General features: G+C 50.0%; 1 protein-coding gene across 1 annotated transcript; it reads right to left on the reverse strand.

Moving 5' to 3' along the window:
• Window positions 1–1139: 1139 nt before the first annotated feature.
• LOC145360960 (zona pellucida sperm-binding protein 3-like) lies at window positions 1140–17538 on the reverse strand. Its single transcript, XM_080216465.1, has 9 exons — window positions 17458–17538; window positions 2602–2717; window positions 2411–2514; window positions 2150–2327; window positions 1936–2062; window positions 1767–1855; window positions 1563–1684; window positions 1355–1489; window positions 1140–1276 (listed from the first exon to the last, which is right to left on the reverse strand). Exons 1-9 carry the CDS (start codon window positions 17536–17538, stop codon window positions 1140–1142), a joined length of 1089 nt encoding a protein of 362 aa, XP_080072591.1.
• Between the last annotated feature and the right edge of the window lie 560 nt (window positions 17539–18098).

The raw sequence follows: 18098 nt of genomic DNA on the forward strand, positions 1-18098 counted from the left end.
AAATTTGCTGATGGCCCTGCTGTACTGGGTTAGAGCTCAAACCATGAGTGTACTGGAAAGAACATTGGTGCGACGACAGTCTCTCAATGTCAGTAAAACTGAGGAGAGAGTCATCAACTTGCAGTGTAGTGGAGGACAGGCCCCGTCTCCATCAACAGGAATCAAGTGATCTCCATTAATTTGTTACTTTACTTGCTACTCACAGTAGAGGGAGCACTGTTCCAGAACTTTCCAGCAGATGGGTACAATTACAACATTTCAAAGGCAGGTGACAGGTATATGGATGGGGAAGGTTTAGAGGGATATGGGACAAACACTAATCCATGGATACTATCAGGTTTCCTGAACTGAACTAGTCCCATTTGCAAGTTGAGCTGAAGGGCCTGTTTGTGCTTTATATCTGACTGATTTCATCGTCAGAATGCAGGGCGTTTACCTGATCCATTGATTTGGGAGATTGCTTAGTGTCATCCTGCAGGCTGCTTCCACTGTGTGCCATGCAGATAGTGCTCCCACACCAGAACTATTGCTAGATCTTTAATCATCTCAATTTAGCAGAGTGCTAATGTCAGCCAGCAATGGGCCATGTGAAGGGATTGTGGATGGACACTTGAACCAAAGCTGTAATGGGCAGATGTATCTGTGGCAGGGAGATTGGGGAGGATGTGGAGAGGTCACTTTCTCCCTCATGTCACAGACAGTCCAGCAGTTCTACCCAATAGGACTCAGCCAGCTTGATCAGCAGAACATCCTCCCAGGTCAATTCCTCATCTCTGCATCCCTGAGTGAACAGAGTTCAGCAGCCAGGGAGGACAACTGGTTTAGTGATCTGCCCCTCTCCAGGGTGTGATCACCAGGGGAGAGATGAAGCACCCTCAGCTCCACATGGACACCCCCAGACCTGATCACACCCCCTCCCCTACACTGGGCTCTGAAACAGACAGAAAACCAGCAGCAGCCCATCAAATCCAGAGAGTTAGTGTTTCTCTCTCAACCCTCAGTAAACCAATCACTCAGCAGGCCCAGTTCTGTGCTGGGATTGGCTCAGCCCAGCCATCAGTCCCATGGAGCCATTGAACTAAGATGGAGGATGCATTGACCAATCAGCTCCCAGACACTAGAAACAAGGAGGCGGTGCTTTATTGATCATTTGATGACTGGTTGAACAGAGTTTGTTTGTGTTTCCTGTACAGGAACAAGGTGATCAATGAAGCAGAGATCAGAGAGACAGCTGTCACAGTCAGGCTCACAATCAGGACCACCTCAGACTCCACACCTACAAAGCAATGAGAAACCAATGGTTAGTGAAGCTAACACTGAGGGGGAAATGGAAACCAGCAGACAGCCAACTCACCCCCTGGAGACCTCTCCTCCATCCTTCCCTCAGCCTCATTCAGGGAAGCTGATGCCAGCTTGGTCCCATCAGTATCCAGAATGAGCAGGGGTCCAAGTGAGGCCTCAGCCTCCCACTTCAATCCAGCTTCACTCTCTGCAATATCAACCATTCCAGTTAGAGAGGGGGAAAGGGGGGAGCTCCCACATCTCGAGGATCAATGTCCTACCAGCTTCAGCTCCAAGATCTCTCCTTCCTCTGGATCCAAATCCCAAATCCCTTGTGGTCCCACAGTTCCCCACATGGCAACAGGCACAAATGTCAAAGCTCGATTCCTCCAATGGGGTCCAGCTAAACAAGAGAAATCAGTCAACCAGGTTGTGCATCATTTCTCCACACAAACACATTCCTGAGGGAGAGAGGGGGAACTCACACATTCTGCATCTTCTGCCAAGTACAAGCTTTGTTCCTGGAATCTCTCCGATCCACTGGAACAACTCTCAGGTGACAGGTGATGAAAATCTGAGGGACACATTCAACACAAGTGCTTATTGAGTGACTCCCTCCCAACATGGAGAGCCCAATGATCAGCTTCCACTTACCAAGGAACGCTCATCCCCAAAGAAGCGGAAGGCATCCAGGTCAAAGCGGAGCTTGTCCGGCTCCCGCTCCTCTCCTGGCAACGCAAAGGTTGAAAAGGAATCCTCAGCTTTGCTGTCCAGGAGGCAACTGAAGAAAGATGGGAAAAGAGACATGAAGTGAATCCAGAGAAGCCATTGAGATGGGAGGAGCTGGAGAAAGCAGAGAACTCCTTACCCATTGGAGTCAATGATGCTGTAACTGGGCCTGGAGTCCTGGCCTGGCCTCAATGTAGCTACACAGCGGTCAATGTAGAGCTTCAGGGCCATGTGGTTGCTCATTGAAACAGAGGCTTCAACGTGAATGAGTTCACTCAGGTCGTAGACAGTCGAAGTACGCTCTGTAAGCCAGTCACCTGAAGGACAAGAGTTGGAGACAGTGGGTATAACTCCCAGTGAGTGAGGACAGGAAATCACTCACTATCCACCCATCACATACCATTCATCAGGCGCAGTGAGAATGACAGATACCCTTCTCCAGACCTGGTGGAGCTGAATGGGATCCAGGTGGGTTTGATGGGGTCACTGCTCACATTGCCCTTCCTGGAAAGACAGTGGAGCCATTTTAGGACAAGGTCAGAGGTCACGAGCAGCTGGAGACCTTACTGACAATCGAGGAAAGATTCTCACCTCAAATAACGACACTCAATGGGAACGACAGCTCCATTGGTTCTCACAATAACAGATCCACGATACTCTGGGCTGTGGCTCAGGTGGGTGCTGTAGATCAGGAAATCTCCACTCATCTGAAAGACAGCAGCTTAAGGAATGAAGAACTGATGTGAAATGAGAATGTTCTACACTGGGGTTAACAATGAACTCATCCCATTAGAACAATTCTTCAGTGGGGGGATTGACAGGGTCAGTGCGAAGAGGCTGTGCCCCCCTCCTCCCCAGGCTGGCAAGAGTCTGTTGGGTGGTGGGGGGGCGTCATCATGATGTGGAGATGCCAGCATTGGACTGGGGTAAACACAGTAAGAAGTCTGACAACACCAGGTTACAAACAGGCTATTGTTCACAAACTACCCAGCCTTCAGGAGAACAGTGACCACAATACCACACAACCCTGCCACAGCAACCTCTGCAAGACATGCCGGATCATCGACATGGATGACATCACATGTGAGAATACCATCCACCAGGTACACGGGAAATACTCTTGCAACTCAGCCAATGTTGTCTACCTGATACGCTGCAGGAAAGGATGTCCCAAAGCATGGTACACTGGGGAGACCATGCAGACGCCAAGACTACAGATGAATGAACATCACTCGACAATCACCAGGCAAGACTGTTCCCTTCCTGTTTGCGAACACTTCAGCCGTTATGGGCATTTGGTCTCTGACCTTTGGTTAAGCCTTCTCCAAAGCAGCCTTCACAACACAACAGCACAGAGTCGCTGAGCAGAGACTGATAGCCAAGTTCCGCACACGAGGACAGCCTCAACCGGGATCTTGGGTTCATGCCGCACTATCTCACCCCCATGACTTGCCTGGGTTTGCATAACCTCACTGTCCTGTCTGGAGACATTGCACATCTCTTTAACCTGGGCTTAATGCTCTTTCCACTCACATTGTCGGCCTCTTTAAGACTTGAACAGCAGGTTAGTTGTAAAGATTCACATTCTAATCAGTAATCTGTAAACTGTCTGTGCTTTATATGCTCTGTCTGAGGCCAGAACTCTCCATTCACCTGATGAAGGGGCAAACCTCAAAAGCTTGAGTTTACTAACACATAAATTGGTTGGACTTAAACCTGGTGTTGTCAGACTTCTTACAGGGGAGGGGGGAATGAGAAGAGGAGAGAGTCACCTCAGGACAGGGGTCAGTCATTTAGAACATAGAACATAGAACACTACAGCACAAACAGGCCCTTCGGCCCACGAGTTGCGCCGATCACATCAACACCTACCAACCTACAGACCTATCTATAACCCTCAATCTCATTAAACCCCATATACTCATCCAGAAGTCTTTTAAAAGACCCCAGCGAGTTCGCCTCCACCACCACTGATGGCAGCCGATTCCATTCACTCACCACCCTCTGAGTGAAAAACTTACCCCTAACATCACTTCTGAACTTCCCTCCCTGTACCTTAAATCTGTGTCCTCTCGTAGCGACCATTTCAACCCGGGGAAATAGCCTCTGAGAATCCACCCTATCTATTCCTCTCAACATTTTGTAAACTTCTATCAGGTCGCCTCTCAACCTTCGTCTCTCCAGGGAAAAGAGTCCCAGCTTCCTCAACCTAACTTCATAAGGCATGCCTCCCAGTCCAGGCAACATCCTTGTAAATCTCCTCTGTACCCTTTCAATAGCTTCTACATCTTTCCTATAGTGAGGCGACCAGAACTGCGCACAATACTCTAAATGAGGCCTGACAAGGGTCTTATAAAGTTGCAGCATTACCTCCCGACTCCTAAACTCAATCCCTCGATTAATGAAGGCCAGTACACCATACGCCTTCTTGACCACCTCTTCCACCTGCGAGGCCGATTTAAGAGTCCTGTGGACCCGGACCCCAAGATCCTTCTGCTCTTCAACACTACTCAGACTTCTGCCCTTGATAGTGTACTCGTTCATCCCGTTGGTTCTGCCAAAATGGACGACTACGCATTTATCCGCGTTGAAGTCCATCTGCCACTTCTCCGCCCAGTCCTGCATCCTATCTATGTCCTGCTGCAACTTTTGCCATCCTTCCAGACCATCCACAACACCACCGACCTTAGTGTCATCAGCAAACTTACTTACCCATCCCTCCACTTCCTCATCCAGGTCATTTATGAAAATGACAAACAACAAGAGTCCCAGAACAGATCCTTGAGGCACTCCGCTGGTGACTGACCTCCATTCAGAAAAAGCCCCATCCACAACCACTCTCTGCCTTCTGCAGGCAAGCCAGTTCTGGATCCACAAGGCCAAAGGCCCTTGGATCCCATGCCCTCTCACCTTCTCAAGAAGTCTTGCATGGGGGACCTTATCAAACGCCTTGCTGAAGTCCATGTACACTACGTCCACGGCACTTCCTTCGTCAATGTGTTCAGTCACATTATCGAAGAACTCAACTAGGCTTGTAAGGCACGACCTGCCCTTGACGAATCCATGCTGACTATTCCTGATCATGTCAAACCTCTCCAAATGTTCGTAAATCTTGTCCCTCAGAAGCCTCTCCATCAGCTTACCAACTACTGAGGTCAGACTCACCGGTCGGTAATTTCCCGGGCTATCTCTGTTCCCTTTCTTGAAAATAGGAACTACATCCGCAATCCTCCAATCCTCCGGAACCTCTCCCGTCTCCATTGACGACGCAAAGATCATCGCCAGGGGCTCCGCAATCTCTTCCCTCGCCTCCCACAGTATCCTGGGGTACATCCCATCTGGTCCAGGCGACTTATCTACCTTGATAGAATTCAAAAGTTCCAACACATCCTCCTCCTTAATATTAACGTGTTCAATCTTTTCCATCTGCTGCAAATCCATAACAAAATCTCCCAGATCAGCTTCCACTGTGAATACTGAGGCGAAGTACTCGTTAAGCACCTCTGCCATTTCTTCTGGTTGCACACAGACCTTACCCCCCTCACCTTTTATAGGTCCTATCCCTTCTCTTCTTATCCTTTTACCTTTCACATATTTATAGAAGGCCTTGGGATTCTCCTTAATCTTACCCGCCAAGGTCTTCTCATGACCCCTTCTGGCTCTCCTAATTTCCCTTTTAAGTTCCTTCCTACAGTCTTTATACTCCTCAAGATCTTTAACCTCTCCGAGTTCCCTGAACCTCTTATACACCTTCCTTTTCCTCCTGACTAGGTTCAACACAGCCTTTGTGCACCACGGTTCCCGCGACCTACCAAAACCCCCTTGTCTCATCGGAACGTTGTCATTCAGAGCTCCAGACACACATTCCTTGAATATCTGCCACCTTCCTTCAGTACTTTTCCCTAAGAACGCCTCCTTCCAGTTTATTTGTCCAAGTAACTTCCTGACTTCTTCGTATCTCCCCTTACCCCAGACAAACACCTTCCTAGCCTGCCTGATCCTATCTCGTTCCAACGCAATTGTGAAGGAGATAGAATTATGGTCACCATTTCCAAGATGCTCTCCTACCGAAAGATCCATCACCTGCCCTGGTTCATTCGCCAGTACCAGGTCAAGTACAGCCTCTCCCCTCGTAGGCTTATCCACATACTGTGTCAGGAAACCATCCTGAACACACCTAACAAACTCCTCCCCATCCAGACCCCTTACCCTAGGGATATTCCAGTCGATGTTTGGGAAATTGAAGTCTCCCATCACGACAACTCTGTTATTAAAACATCTCTCCAGAATCTGTTTCCCTATTTGCACTTCAACTTCCCTGTCACTATTGGGCAGCCTATAGAATACACCCAGCAAAGTTTTCGACCCTTTGCTGTTTGTAACTTGCACCCACAGAGACTCCGTAGGCATTCCCTCCACGGCATCCTCTTTCTCTGCAGCCATGACACTGTCCCTGATCAACAGTGCCACTCCACCACCCCTTCTGCCACCCTCCCTGTCCTTCTTGAAGCATCTGAAACCTGGCACCTGAAGTACCCAGTCCTGTCCCTGAGACATCCAAGCCTCCGTAATGGCCACCACATCACAATCCCAAACAGCAATCCAAGCCCTAAGCTCATCTACCTTATTCACTACATTCCTTGCATTAAAATATATACACTTCAGCCCCGCAGTCTGGGCATTTCCCTTCTCCACCGCCTGTCTAACCTCCCTCCCATACTGCCTGCGGTCCTCCCCTACCTGGGAGCGAACCTCCTCCGTCCCACTCTCCCCATCACAGTTCCCTCCCCCCATCCTTTCTAGTTTAAAGTCCCCCCAGTAGCCTTAGCCAGTCTTCCCGCCAAGAAATTAGTCCCCCTGGAATTTAAGTGCCACCCGTCCTTACTATACAGGTCCCACCTACCCCTAAAGAGGTCCCAGTGATCTAGGAACCGAAATCCCTGCCCTCTACACCAGTCCCTCAGCCACGCATTCACCCTCCACCTCATTTCATTTCTTCCCTCATTCTCCCGTGGCACAGGCAGCAATCCTGAGATTACTACCTTCGCTTTTCTCTTCCTCAGCTGCCTACCCAGTTCCCTATAGTCCCTTTTCACGAGTGCCTCCCTCTTCTTACCTACGTCAGTAGTACCTATATGTACTACAACCTCTGGTTCCTCACCCTCCCCTTTCAGGATGTCTGGGACCCGCCCAGAGACATCCCGGATCCCAGCCCCAGGGAGACAAACCACCATCCGCGACTCCCTTCTACGTCCACAAAAACGTCTGTCCGCCCCCCTCACTGTGGAGTCCCCTATTAACACTACCTTTCTGCTTCCCTTTTTGATTTTTTGGCTCACTGGCTGAGCTCCAGAGACCTGGCCACCGCTTCCTCCCTCAGATGAGCTGTCCCCCCCAGTAGTACTCAGGCCGGAGTACTTATTTTGAAGGGGGACATCCACCGGTGTGGTCTCCATCACCCGTGTTTTCCCTTCCTAATAGTTACCCAAGTGCCCTCATCCCGTTGCCCTGGTGTGACTACCTGCTGGTAGCTCCTATCTATAACCTCCTCACTCTCCCGAACGAGCCGAAGGTCCTCGAGCTGCATTTGCAGCTCCTTAACCTGGTTTCGTAGGGTCTGCAACTCCACACACCGAGCACAGGTGTGGAAGTCTGGCAGGCCCACATGTTGCATTGGCAGCAACATACAGGTCTCACACTCATACTTACCCCTTATAGCAACCCAGAGGAAAAAGTAAAAAAAACTTATAACTTACCTTATCTCTTGGCCCTGTGAGCCAAAGCCCTTACAGCACACACAAAAACAAAAGCAGTCTTACCTGCTCTCAGACAGAGCCTCTGTCTCTCTCTCTCTTTTTTAGGTTAGGGGAGGGGGGAGGGCTGGGATACTCTACCTGTGTAGAGTATCGAATCCCCGCCGGTCTAATTTATAGTAGGTGAAAAAAAAACTTGACCCGAGTGCTCTCGCAACTACTTCCGGGGTCAAACCGGGGTCAAACTTAAAACAATCAAAAAAAGACCCCCACTAAACTCACTAAACAGAGTTAGTTTTTAAAAGAAAGAAAAAGTCGCTGAACTCACCCACAAGCTCTCCACTCGCAAATCGCAGCCTCTCTTCAGTGCTCCCACGGAACAATGAGCAACACTTATCCAACTTATCCTACACTTATCCACTTATCCACTTATCCTACACTTATCCAAAATGTCCCTACATATACCCTCATCCACTGCCCGCGGGCTATCGGGCGGCCTATAGTACACCCCTAGCACAGGAATGGCCCCCTTCCTATTCCTCAACTCCACCCACAAAGACTCAATTCCCAACCCCTCCATGTTATCCTCCCTCTGCACCGCCGTGATCTGCTCCCTAACTCAGAACACCACTCCTCCTCCTCTTTTCAACACGCCCCTATCACGCCTAAAACACTTATACCCTGGAATATTTAGCTGCCAGTCCTGCCTCTCCTTTAACCACGTCTCTGTCACTGCCACCACATCTAAATTCCTCGCGAACAAGGCCCTAAGTTCATCCGACTTCCCGTCACACTCCTCGCATTAAAACAGATGCACCTAAGACCCTCAGGCCCTCTCGGATCCTTCTTCTCCTGGGGTATTTCCCGATCAACTAGACTTACCCTGACCTCCAACTCACTCCCAATGCCTGAGCTGTCTCTCTCCTCCCCACCTCCCCCCCATACTAGTTTAAACCCAGCCTAAACACTCCAGCCAACCTCCCAGCTAAAATATGTATCCCCTTCCCATTTAAGTGTTCCCTATCCCTCTTATACAAGGGCCCGACCTTTGCAAAGACTTCCAAATGGTCAACAAAACTAAAACCCACCTGGAGATCTGCAGTCTCATGTTGGCCAGACCGGGTAAAAATGGCAGATTTCCATCCCTAAAGGTCATTAGTGAACCAAATAGGTTTTTCCAACAATTGGCAATCATTTCATGGTCATTGTTAGACTTTTAATTCTAGATTTTTATTGAAATCAAATTTCACCAGTGTCCGTGGTGGGATTTGTACCTGGGTCTCTGGGTTACAAATCTAGTGACGATACTACTGTGTCACCATCTACCTCGGCATGTGTTTGTCTTAACGTACCATGGAAAAGACGCAGAGATCTCAGGTAAAAACCATCCACGTGATAACTGAGCCACAATGAAGATTGGTGATTATTGGGTTCTGTAGATGCTATTTGTTCACCAGATGGACAACTCATCCAATGAACAGAGGGCAATCATTTCTTTATGAATTAACATTAACTTCATGGTATTGGAGATTGAAAAATAACTTTAAAACTTCACGCACACCCTGGGTGGGATTCTCCCAAACAGATTCTAAGAGCTGAATTTGTGTAAAAACTGCTTTTTTCAGCAGGAGTTTCAAAATGATGGTGGATGGGGGGGTTCATGGGGTTGGGATGGGGGTCATTGGATGGTGGCAGAGAGAGAGAAACATTTAGTCCAATTATTCATCCCAGCTCCCCACCCCCTCCCAATAACCAGCGTTCCCATGAGTCTGGACGATGACAACCCAACACCATCCTTGGTGTCAAGCGTCACCTCAATGGGTTGCCAACCAATAACAAACTGGCCATGGTAGGCAGGGAGAGCATACCGATGGGAGCGCGGGGGTGCCCATTGTGGACCCTTAAGGCATAAACATTGATGCTGGTACTGCACTGCCTTCCGGGTATGTGTTTGAGTTCACTCGCACAGGCAGGGGCAGCCTCCTGACTATCACCAGCTGGGTTCCACGAGGTGGTGACCTTCCTATAAAGTGGCGGCCAGAACTGCACACAGTATTCTAGCTGTGGCCTCACCAAATCAAGACAACTCCAACATGACTTCCCAGCTTTTGTCATCTATCCCTGGAATGAGAAAAGCAAATGTCCCAAATGCCTTTTTCACCATCTTACTAACATGCCTTTGAGCTTTCAGAGATCTGTGGACAAACGCGCCAAGGTCCCTTTGTGCTTCAGGAACTTCCTAGTGTCATGTTGTTCACTGAATAATTCCTTAACAAATTACTCCTTCCAATGTGTATCGCCTCACACTTTTCAGGGTTAAATTCCATCTGCCACTTATCCGCCCATTTGACCATCCCGTCTATATCTTGCTGTAGCTGAAGATACACAATCTCACTGTTAACCTCCCGGCCAATCTCTGTGTCATCGGCAAACTTATGAATCCTACCCCCCTAATAGTGCTCTCTGTCTTTTAATTAAATGATAAATAATAGGGGAGACAGCTCAGATCCCTGTCGTCACAACTGGACACTGGTTTCCAGTCACAAAGGCAGCCTTTTCTTATCCCCCTCCACAACTGAGCCAATTTTGAACCCACTTTATTAAAGTTACACTATATTCCATCTGCATTTGATTTCTTTATAATTCTCCCATGTGGGACCTTGTCAAAGGCTTTGGGAAATCCATTTCAACTCCATCAACTGCTCTACACAACTGGCCACCTTCTCAACAAATACTATCAAATTCGTTAGGCATGATCTCTCTCTGAATGTTGGCCCAGTCAATGATGTCCACATCCCATGAATGAATAAGATCAAACATTTGGGACTGATTATCGAGCTGCACCGTTTACTCTGAATTCAGTGTTGAGTTTTTTTGATTCCTCTGTGGGACATGGCCATCACTGGCTGCTCAGCATTTCTTGCCCATCCCTAGTTGCCCTTGAACTGAATGGCTTGTTAGGCCATTTCAGAGGGCAGTTGAGAGTCAACCACATGACTGTGGCTCTGGAGTCACATGTAGGCCAGGCCGGGAAAGGAAGGTAGATTTCCTCCCCGAAAGGAAATTTGTGACCCGGGTGGGTTTTCCGACAATTGACAATGGTTCCATGGTCATCAGTAGATTCTTCATTCCAGATATTTTTTAATGAATTCAGGTTCCACTATCTGCCGTGGTGGGATTCGAATCTGGATCCCCAGAACATTAGCTGAGTTTCTGGATTCATAGCATCGTGTTAATATCACTGGGCCATTGCCTCCCCTGCCTCCACTATTTTGAGTGTCACGAGTAGGCTTACATTAACATTGCAATGAAGCTACTGTGAAAATGTAGTCACCACATTCAGGTGCCTGTTCGGGGACACTGAGGGATAATTTAGCATGGCCAGTACACCGAACAAGCATGTCTTTCAGACTGTGGGAGGAAACCGGAACACCCAGAGGAATCCCATGCAGACACAGAGAGAATGTGCAACTCTGCAAGGACAGTGACCCAAGCTGCGAATTGGACCTGGGTCCGTGGCGCAGTGAGGCAGCAGTGCTAACCACTGTGTCATCGTGCTACCCAGTTCTTTCCCCAGTACTGACGATTGGCCTGGATTAGAGAGATTTCATGGATTGAAAATAGTCACATCTTCTGTATTTCACTCATTCTCCAAATCCTCCTGTTCTGTTCATTGGCTGTTCTCTCTCTCGGACTCAGTTGAATATCTGATGAGGATATTTTCTCTGCCGTCCAGTGCTCTGGCCATCGTACCATCATGGAACTGGCATTCCATCTGAATGAATCTGGGGGGGCAGCCGAACATTGACATGATCCTCCACAGGCCTTGTCGGCTGACAGTGTCGACTTCTATCAGGTCACCCCTGAACCTCCGTCGTTCCTGTGGGAACAAACAAACTTTCTTCAACTTCTATGTTCTCCTCATAACTGATGCGTTCCATACCAGGCTGGTGCATGAATTCAGTCTTTTTAATGTTGATGGTGAGTCCAAAGTTAACACAAAGCTGTGGAAAATTTGTCCAAACTGACTTGCATCTCTGGCTCTGAGCCAGTATGTGGAGATGCCGGCATTGGACTGGGGTAAGCACAGTAAGAAGTCTGACAACACCAGGTTTAAGTCCAACCGATTTATTTGATAGGAAACTGACAAGCTTGTGAGTTTACTATCAAATAAATCTGTTGGACTCAAACCTGGTGTTGTCAGACTTCTTACTGTGTCTGAGCCAGTCTACAGGACACAGTCATCGGCAAAGAGGAAGTCTCTCAGAACAGTCTCCTTCACTTTAGAAATAGCTTGAAGTCTCCCAGAGATGGAGAAGCGAAGGAAATCCATCATTTTGCTCTTTAGTCTCTCAGCAAATTTCATCCTGTTGTGGTCAACATTTATGGTATATTCCATATGGTACCGCATGTGGTTGTTGCGATATCGATCCGTAGACATGCATCTAATTGTAGCTGAATTTGGCTTCATGCTGCAGCTCCTGAGCTGCTGTACAAACACTTATATTTACGTGGTGGTTCAGGCTAAGTTCAGAGAGCAGTTGAGGAATGTGTTTAAATATCCCTTTATTAAAATTGTGCGATTATTCAATGATGAAAAGAAGTGATTCCCTGAGATTTAGAATGTTTGCTCAATAGCACAATATTGGTTTGAATTTATTTGGACCATCAGGAAAGGGAATGTGGCTGACAGGGTGACTTAATCGGACAGGAACTGAAATCTCCCTTTCCTGATGGCCGGATGCGTTTATTGGATTACATTAGCGGCAGTTCAGTGGCAGACGGTACTCAAGGTGTCTGCTGATGGGGAAATCATTTCTGTACTTCTGAATCTCATGCACATTCATTAAATTACAACTTTTCCACAATAAGTCTGACCATCAAGGTGAGGTCAGCAGCAAACAACAAACTCATGCTGCTGGGCTTAGGGTCAAGCTGAGCAGCACCAGGTCAAGTGGTCAGTTTGGATAAGTGGTGGGTGGGGGTCTCTGAGGCAAAGAGGGAGGGGTGAGGAGAATGTTCACAGACATGGACTTGTTCTTGTTGGCAAGAATCACAAAGGTTAACAGCGTGGAAGCAGGCCATTTGGCCCAACTTCTTCATGCTGTCCCAGCTTTTACTATTAAGCTAGTTCTAAATGCCCCTGTTTGGCCATGTCCCTCGATACCAAACTTACCCGTCTAACTACCTAAATGCTTTTTAAAAGACAAAATTGTACCCACCAATTTATTAAGATCCTGTTGGAATCCTGGATAGCCTTATTTACTGTCCACTATGCCACTAAGCTTGGTGTCATCTGCAAACTTACTAACCCTGTCTCCTAAATTGTCATCCAAATCATTCATATAAATGACAAATAGCAGTGGTCCCAGCACCGATCCCTGAGGCACACCGCTGGTCACGGGTCTCCAATTTCAAAAACAACCTCTACAACCACCTGCTGTCTTCTGTCTCAATCCAATTTTGGATCCAATTGGCTACCTTCCCCTGGACCCTGTGAGATTTTACCTTCTGCAGCAACCCACCATGCGGGACCTTGTCAAAGGCCTTGCAAAAGTGCGTTTAGACAATGTATTATGAGTGGGGAAGGGCAATAAACTGATTGGTGGGTGGTTTGGGGGTAAAGGAGTCAGAATGCAGACGTTGTCTGGCCGATAGGACGGGAGCGTCCTGTCAGATAACGGGTCCTGAACGTCTAAGGGGGGACAGTTATGCCACAAAGGGAAGGTCCACACTCAGAGGGAGAGCTGCAGCTTAACAGAGGGCAGGCTAACAGTGTCTGAGGGTGAATTGAGGGATGTACATTTCAAAACGGGGCTTTGTAATGAGGAGAGGAAGTCCCAGGTGAAGACATAGAGGAGACACACTCAGACACTGAGGATGATGGTGAGGATTCTGAGGAAGAGGCCAGGAATGTCCCAGAGGTGTGAGGCTCATGGAGAGATGTGCCAGGGAGGTCAGACACCATTTGATTTGATCTGATTTTGTGCAGGAATGAGACACAGAATGAGGATCCCATCAGCAGGAAACCACTGAGATGCCAGGATGGTCGCCACCTCCACCAGCCTCGTCCCTGCCACCCCCACAACAATTTTTAAAGCCACATCCTCTTCCAGCCAGAAGGGCAAAGCAGACGTTTACCCCCCACAGCTGTGGGTGAATAAGTGTGCAATGCTTCAACAGCCAGACCAACTTTGTGCCTCTTCACACCTTCATTCTCTTTTCCTCACATTACATCTTGATGTGACATCAGTGTCTGAGAGAGAGGCGGCTGCTGTCTTTGACTCCATCTTGTCTGTGATAACTTTAACTTTGTCTCCTGACCGCTGTTCTCCATCACTTCCTCCTCATCTGGCCCCAGGACCTCCACATCTGGCACAGCTGCAGCTGTCCGGCCCCATCCATCCATATGTCCGCCCCTCGATCCCTCCCTCCCTCTCCTCCTCCCTCCCTCCTTCTCTCCTTCACTCTCTCACTCATTCACACACACACACACACACACACACACACACAGACACACACACACACACACACACACACCCCTCTGCTTCAGGATAATGGGGACATTTATTGACACATTAAGTCACACCCAATCCCCTTGTGTCTCTGCATCCACTGGCCACATACTGGGCTGTGAACTGGGGCTCGTTCCCCAATCATTTTCTCAAGCAGAACCCTCACAGGGTTTGGCTTCAGTGCCGTGTGTTTCTGAGGTTGATGACACATTCAGCCCAGCAGTCAGTCCCTCTCTCACTCACACAGTCTCATTGCTTGATGTCCATATTGGAGAGTGTTGCTGCAATGCCATCCTGCCACTTTTCCTGGCGGAGTGAAGGGGCTCCTTCACCCCCTTGTGCCTCTGGATGCTGGAACCTGGGTGGTCCGCACAGCCACTCACCTCCCCCACTTCCCCCCACTCCCGTCATCTCTGTCCAGGCTCCCTTGCTCAGGCTGGAGGGGTTTTGGTGACACATCGCTGGAGAGAAGCAACTCCTGGTGTTCCAGGAAATTCAGGAGAAGGCTCAGGGAGACATCAGGAATCTATCGAGCCAGTCCCTGTGTAAACCCTGACTGTGCAGGGGAGAGAGGGCCCAGAATTGAGGGGAGGGGGAGTGAGGGGGTGTCCCAGGGGGTGAAGGGACTGGGGGAGGGGACTGAGGGGGTGTCCCAGGGGTGAAGGGACTGGGTGAGGGGAGTGAGGGGGTTTCCCAGGGGGTGAAGGGACTGGGGGAGGGGAGTGAGGGGGTGTCCAAGGAGGTGAAGGGACTGGGGGAGGGGAGTGAGGGGGTGTCCCAGGGGGTGAAGGGACTGGGGGAGGGGAGTGAGGGGGTGTCCCAGGGGGTGAAGGGACTGGGGGAGGGGAGTGAGGGGGAGTCCCAGGACGTGACGGGACTGGGGGAGGGGAGTGAGGGGGTGTCCCAGGAGGTGAAGGGACTGGGGGAGGGGAGTGAGGGGGTGTCCCAGGAGGTGAAGGGACTGGGGGAGGGGAGTGAGGGGGTGTCCCAGGGGGTGAAGGGACTGGGGGAGGGGAGTGAGGGGGTGTCCCAGGGGGTGAAGGGACTGGGGGAGGGGAGTGAGGGGGAGTCCCAGGACGTGACGGGACTGGGGGAGGGGAGTGAGGGGGTGTCCCAGGAGGTGAAGGGACTGGGGGAGGGGAGTGAGGGGGTGTCCCAGGGGGTGAAGGGACTGGGGGAGGGGAGTGAGGGGGAGTCCCAGGACGTGACGGGACTGGGGGAGGGGAGTGAGGGGGTGTCCCAGGGGGTGAAGGGACTGGGGGAGGGGAGTGAGGGGGTGTCCCAGGAGGTGACACTATCTCTGCAGGGCACTGAGGCCAGCATCGCAAGGACGGTGAGCTTGTCGCAGGACGGGCGCTCCATGGCAGCAGATGTCCGCACCGTGGCTCAGGTCACGAGGTCCGTGTCCAGGGTGGAGGACGTGGGGACCCACAAGTGTCAGCACCAGGGGATGGTGGGGTCTGACTCCAGCTGCCCCTCCCTCCCCTGAGAGCCTGAAGGGAAGAGGATCAGCAGGAGTCCAGCCCGGGACCCTCCTGCTGGATTAACTCCCACCCAGAGCCCTCGGCTGAGCTTTAGTAAGGCCCCCTGACCTTTCCCCCCTGCCCCCTGACCCACCCTTCATTGAATAGAATAAAGTGACGTTAGATAACTTATATCCTTGTACTATATATAATGTACCACATGTATAATCTCAGAAAGTTATATCAATCAATTCCAGCCCTTTTATTCATTTATTTCTCATTTTCTTTACACTTGTACTTTAAAAATCTTCCGTGTTTTGGTTTATAAAAGTGTTGATGACAGCGTGTAAATCAACAGATCGAAGCGTGTTTGATTCAATGTGCACCGTAAGTATGTATAACATGTTATAGCGTGACAATAAACTCTTTGTTGCATTTATTTTGTATTTATTTGCATGTAGTACAAGTCTGGGGGTGAAGCTTCTCTATTTATAGGTATTTGTTATATTAATTCACCCACGGGCTATAGTTATGAAAATTTATTCACCCTTAAAAGGGGGAAACCAATTTTTTTTGCTTCCCCCTCCCGTGCCCCCCCCCCCCACCCCCTCCCTCCGGGCCCCGAGGCTTAAGCCTGCTCAGCCTAATGGTTAATCCGCCACTGCCTGCCGGGGAAACGAGGGGCATCCAACTCTCTGACACCCCCCACCCCACCCCTCCCTGCCACTCACACACCTCCAGGGAGGGCAGTAGTCAAACATCCGTGCTGCCCGAGAGCAGGTTCGGACCCACAAGCACCCTCAAGGACATTCCCCCCACCCCCACCCCCCCCCCACAGCCCCCACTCCCCTCCCCCCTCCCCTCCCCATCCCACAGGACACCCTCCAAGGTCAACTCACACAACAGGGCATGGAAGTCCCCTCCACCTGGGCTGGAGGTGGATCCTGGGGAGGGATCTCGATGGAGTGGAAGGATGTGGAAGATTCAGAAAGTGTCGGCACTTAATGGGTGAATATCGGCACCAGTGTGGATCGGTCACCATTGGATCGAATATTCACCCACCGAGCCTCCACCTTGTCTGTTTCTGCTGACCCAGTGCCTCATCTCAGTGGAGTGTGAGGGTGGCAGTGCCCACACCAGCGATGCAGCAAGGAGGCGCTGCTGCTGGCATGGAAGAGCGAACACCACTCCCCCCCACCACCCACCCCTCTCCACAGGATCCCCACCCACCCCTCCCTCCATCAAAGCAAACCCCTCTTATATCTAATACTGTCCTCCAGTGAGCTCAAGGCCAGGGGCTGTCGAGGTGCTGCCCACCTCGGCTGTGAGATGGATAATGAACACCCGGCTCCCTGATGTGGGTGGGGCCTGGAGTAAACGCTGTGTATCCACATTTCTGAATCCTATAATAAGCCCATTCGATGGTAGGACATGTGAGGCTCTCTGTCAGGCCGGAGTGAGACACATTGCTGAGGGTGAGAGGAGCATCGCTCTGTCCTCAATGCAACTCATCACCCACAGGTTCTGACCAATAGCTTCAGTGCCCTGTCCGTGACACCAGGCAACAGCCTGGGAGCACATTACTGGCACCACCTCACTGGTGAGATGTTGGTGTCCATGGTGAGAGAGCGAGTCGCTCCTTGTCCTGAAGCGAGACACAATGAGACCATTCCTAGCGCTTTGGCCCAGTCGGGTCCTGTCCATTTCCTAGGCTACTTCCACCTCCTCCTCTGTGCTGTCACCCTCACAGCCCTCCTCAACATTTTCCTCAGCCAAGGAGATGTGAAGCTCTTCCATCTCCTCCAGGCACAGCTGGTCTCCCCTCTGTAGCACAAGTTCTTGAGAGCACAGCAGACTGCAAGGATGTGGGAGACCCTCCGGGGCTGGTGGTGGGTGTGGGGTGGGGGTGATAGTGCTTCTCTCTCTCTCTCTCTCTGGAGTTCTGCTGTGTGAAGAGAGGTCATCCTCTGGAGGCTGCTGTCTGAGGGTCTGAAGACATGTGTCTCTCTGTATCTCTGCCCAGAGGGATGAAGAGGCTGGAGAATCAGTAATTCACCTCAACCTGTCTGTTTCTCCAACTGATTTTGAAGGAGAGTTTCAGTCTATGAGAGGAATATTGCTTAAATTGGAACTAATAGAAACCGCTCGCAGTTAAAGAATTGTATCTCATCATGTTTAAGTATTTCAATTGATAAAAGAGCAAAGGATAAAGTGCAGCACAGGAACAGGCCCTTCGGCCCTCCAAGCCTGTGCGGATCATGATGCCTGCCTAAACTAAAACCGTACGCACTTACAGAGTCCGTATCCTTCTATTCCCATCCTGTTCTTGTCTCCATCTAATTGCCCCTTAAATGCTG

Source organism: Carcharhinus amblyrhynchos, chromosome 33 (assembly GCF_965287045.1).
Source record: "Carcharhinus amblyrhynchos chromosome 33, sCarAmb.v2.hapA, whole genome shotgun sequence".
Lineage (NCBI taxonomy): Eukaryota > Metazoa > Chordata > Chondrichthyes > Carcharhiniformes > Carcharhinidae > Carcharhinus > Carcharhinus amblyrhynchos.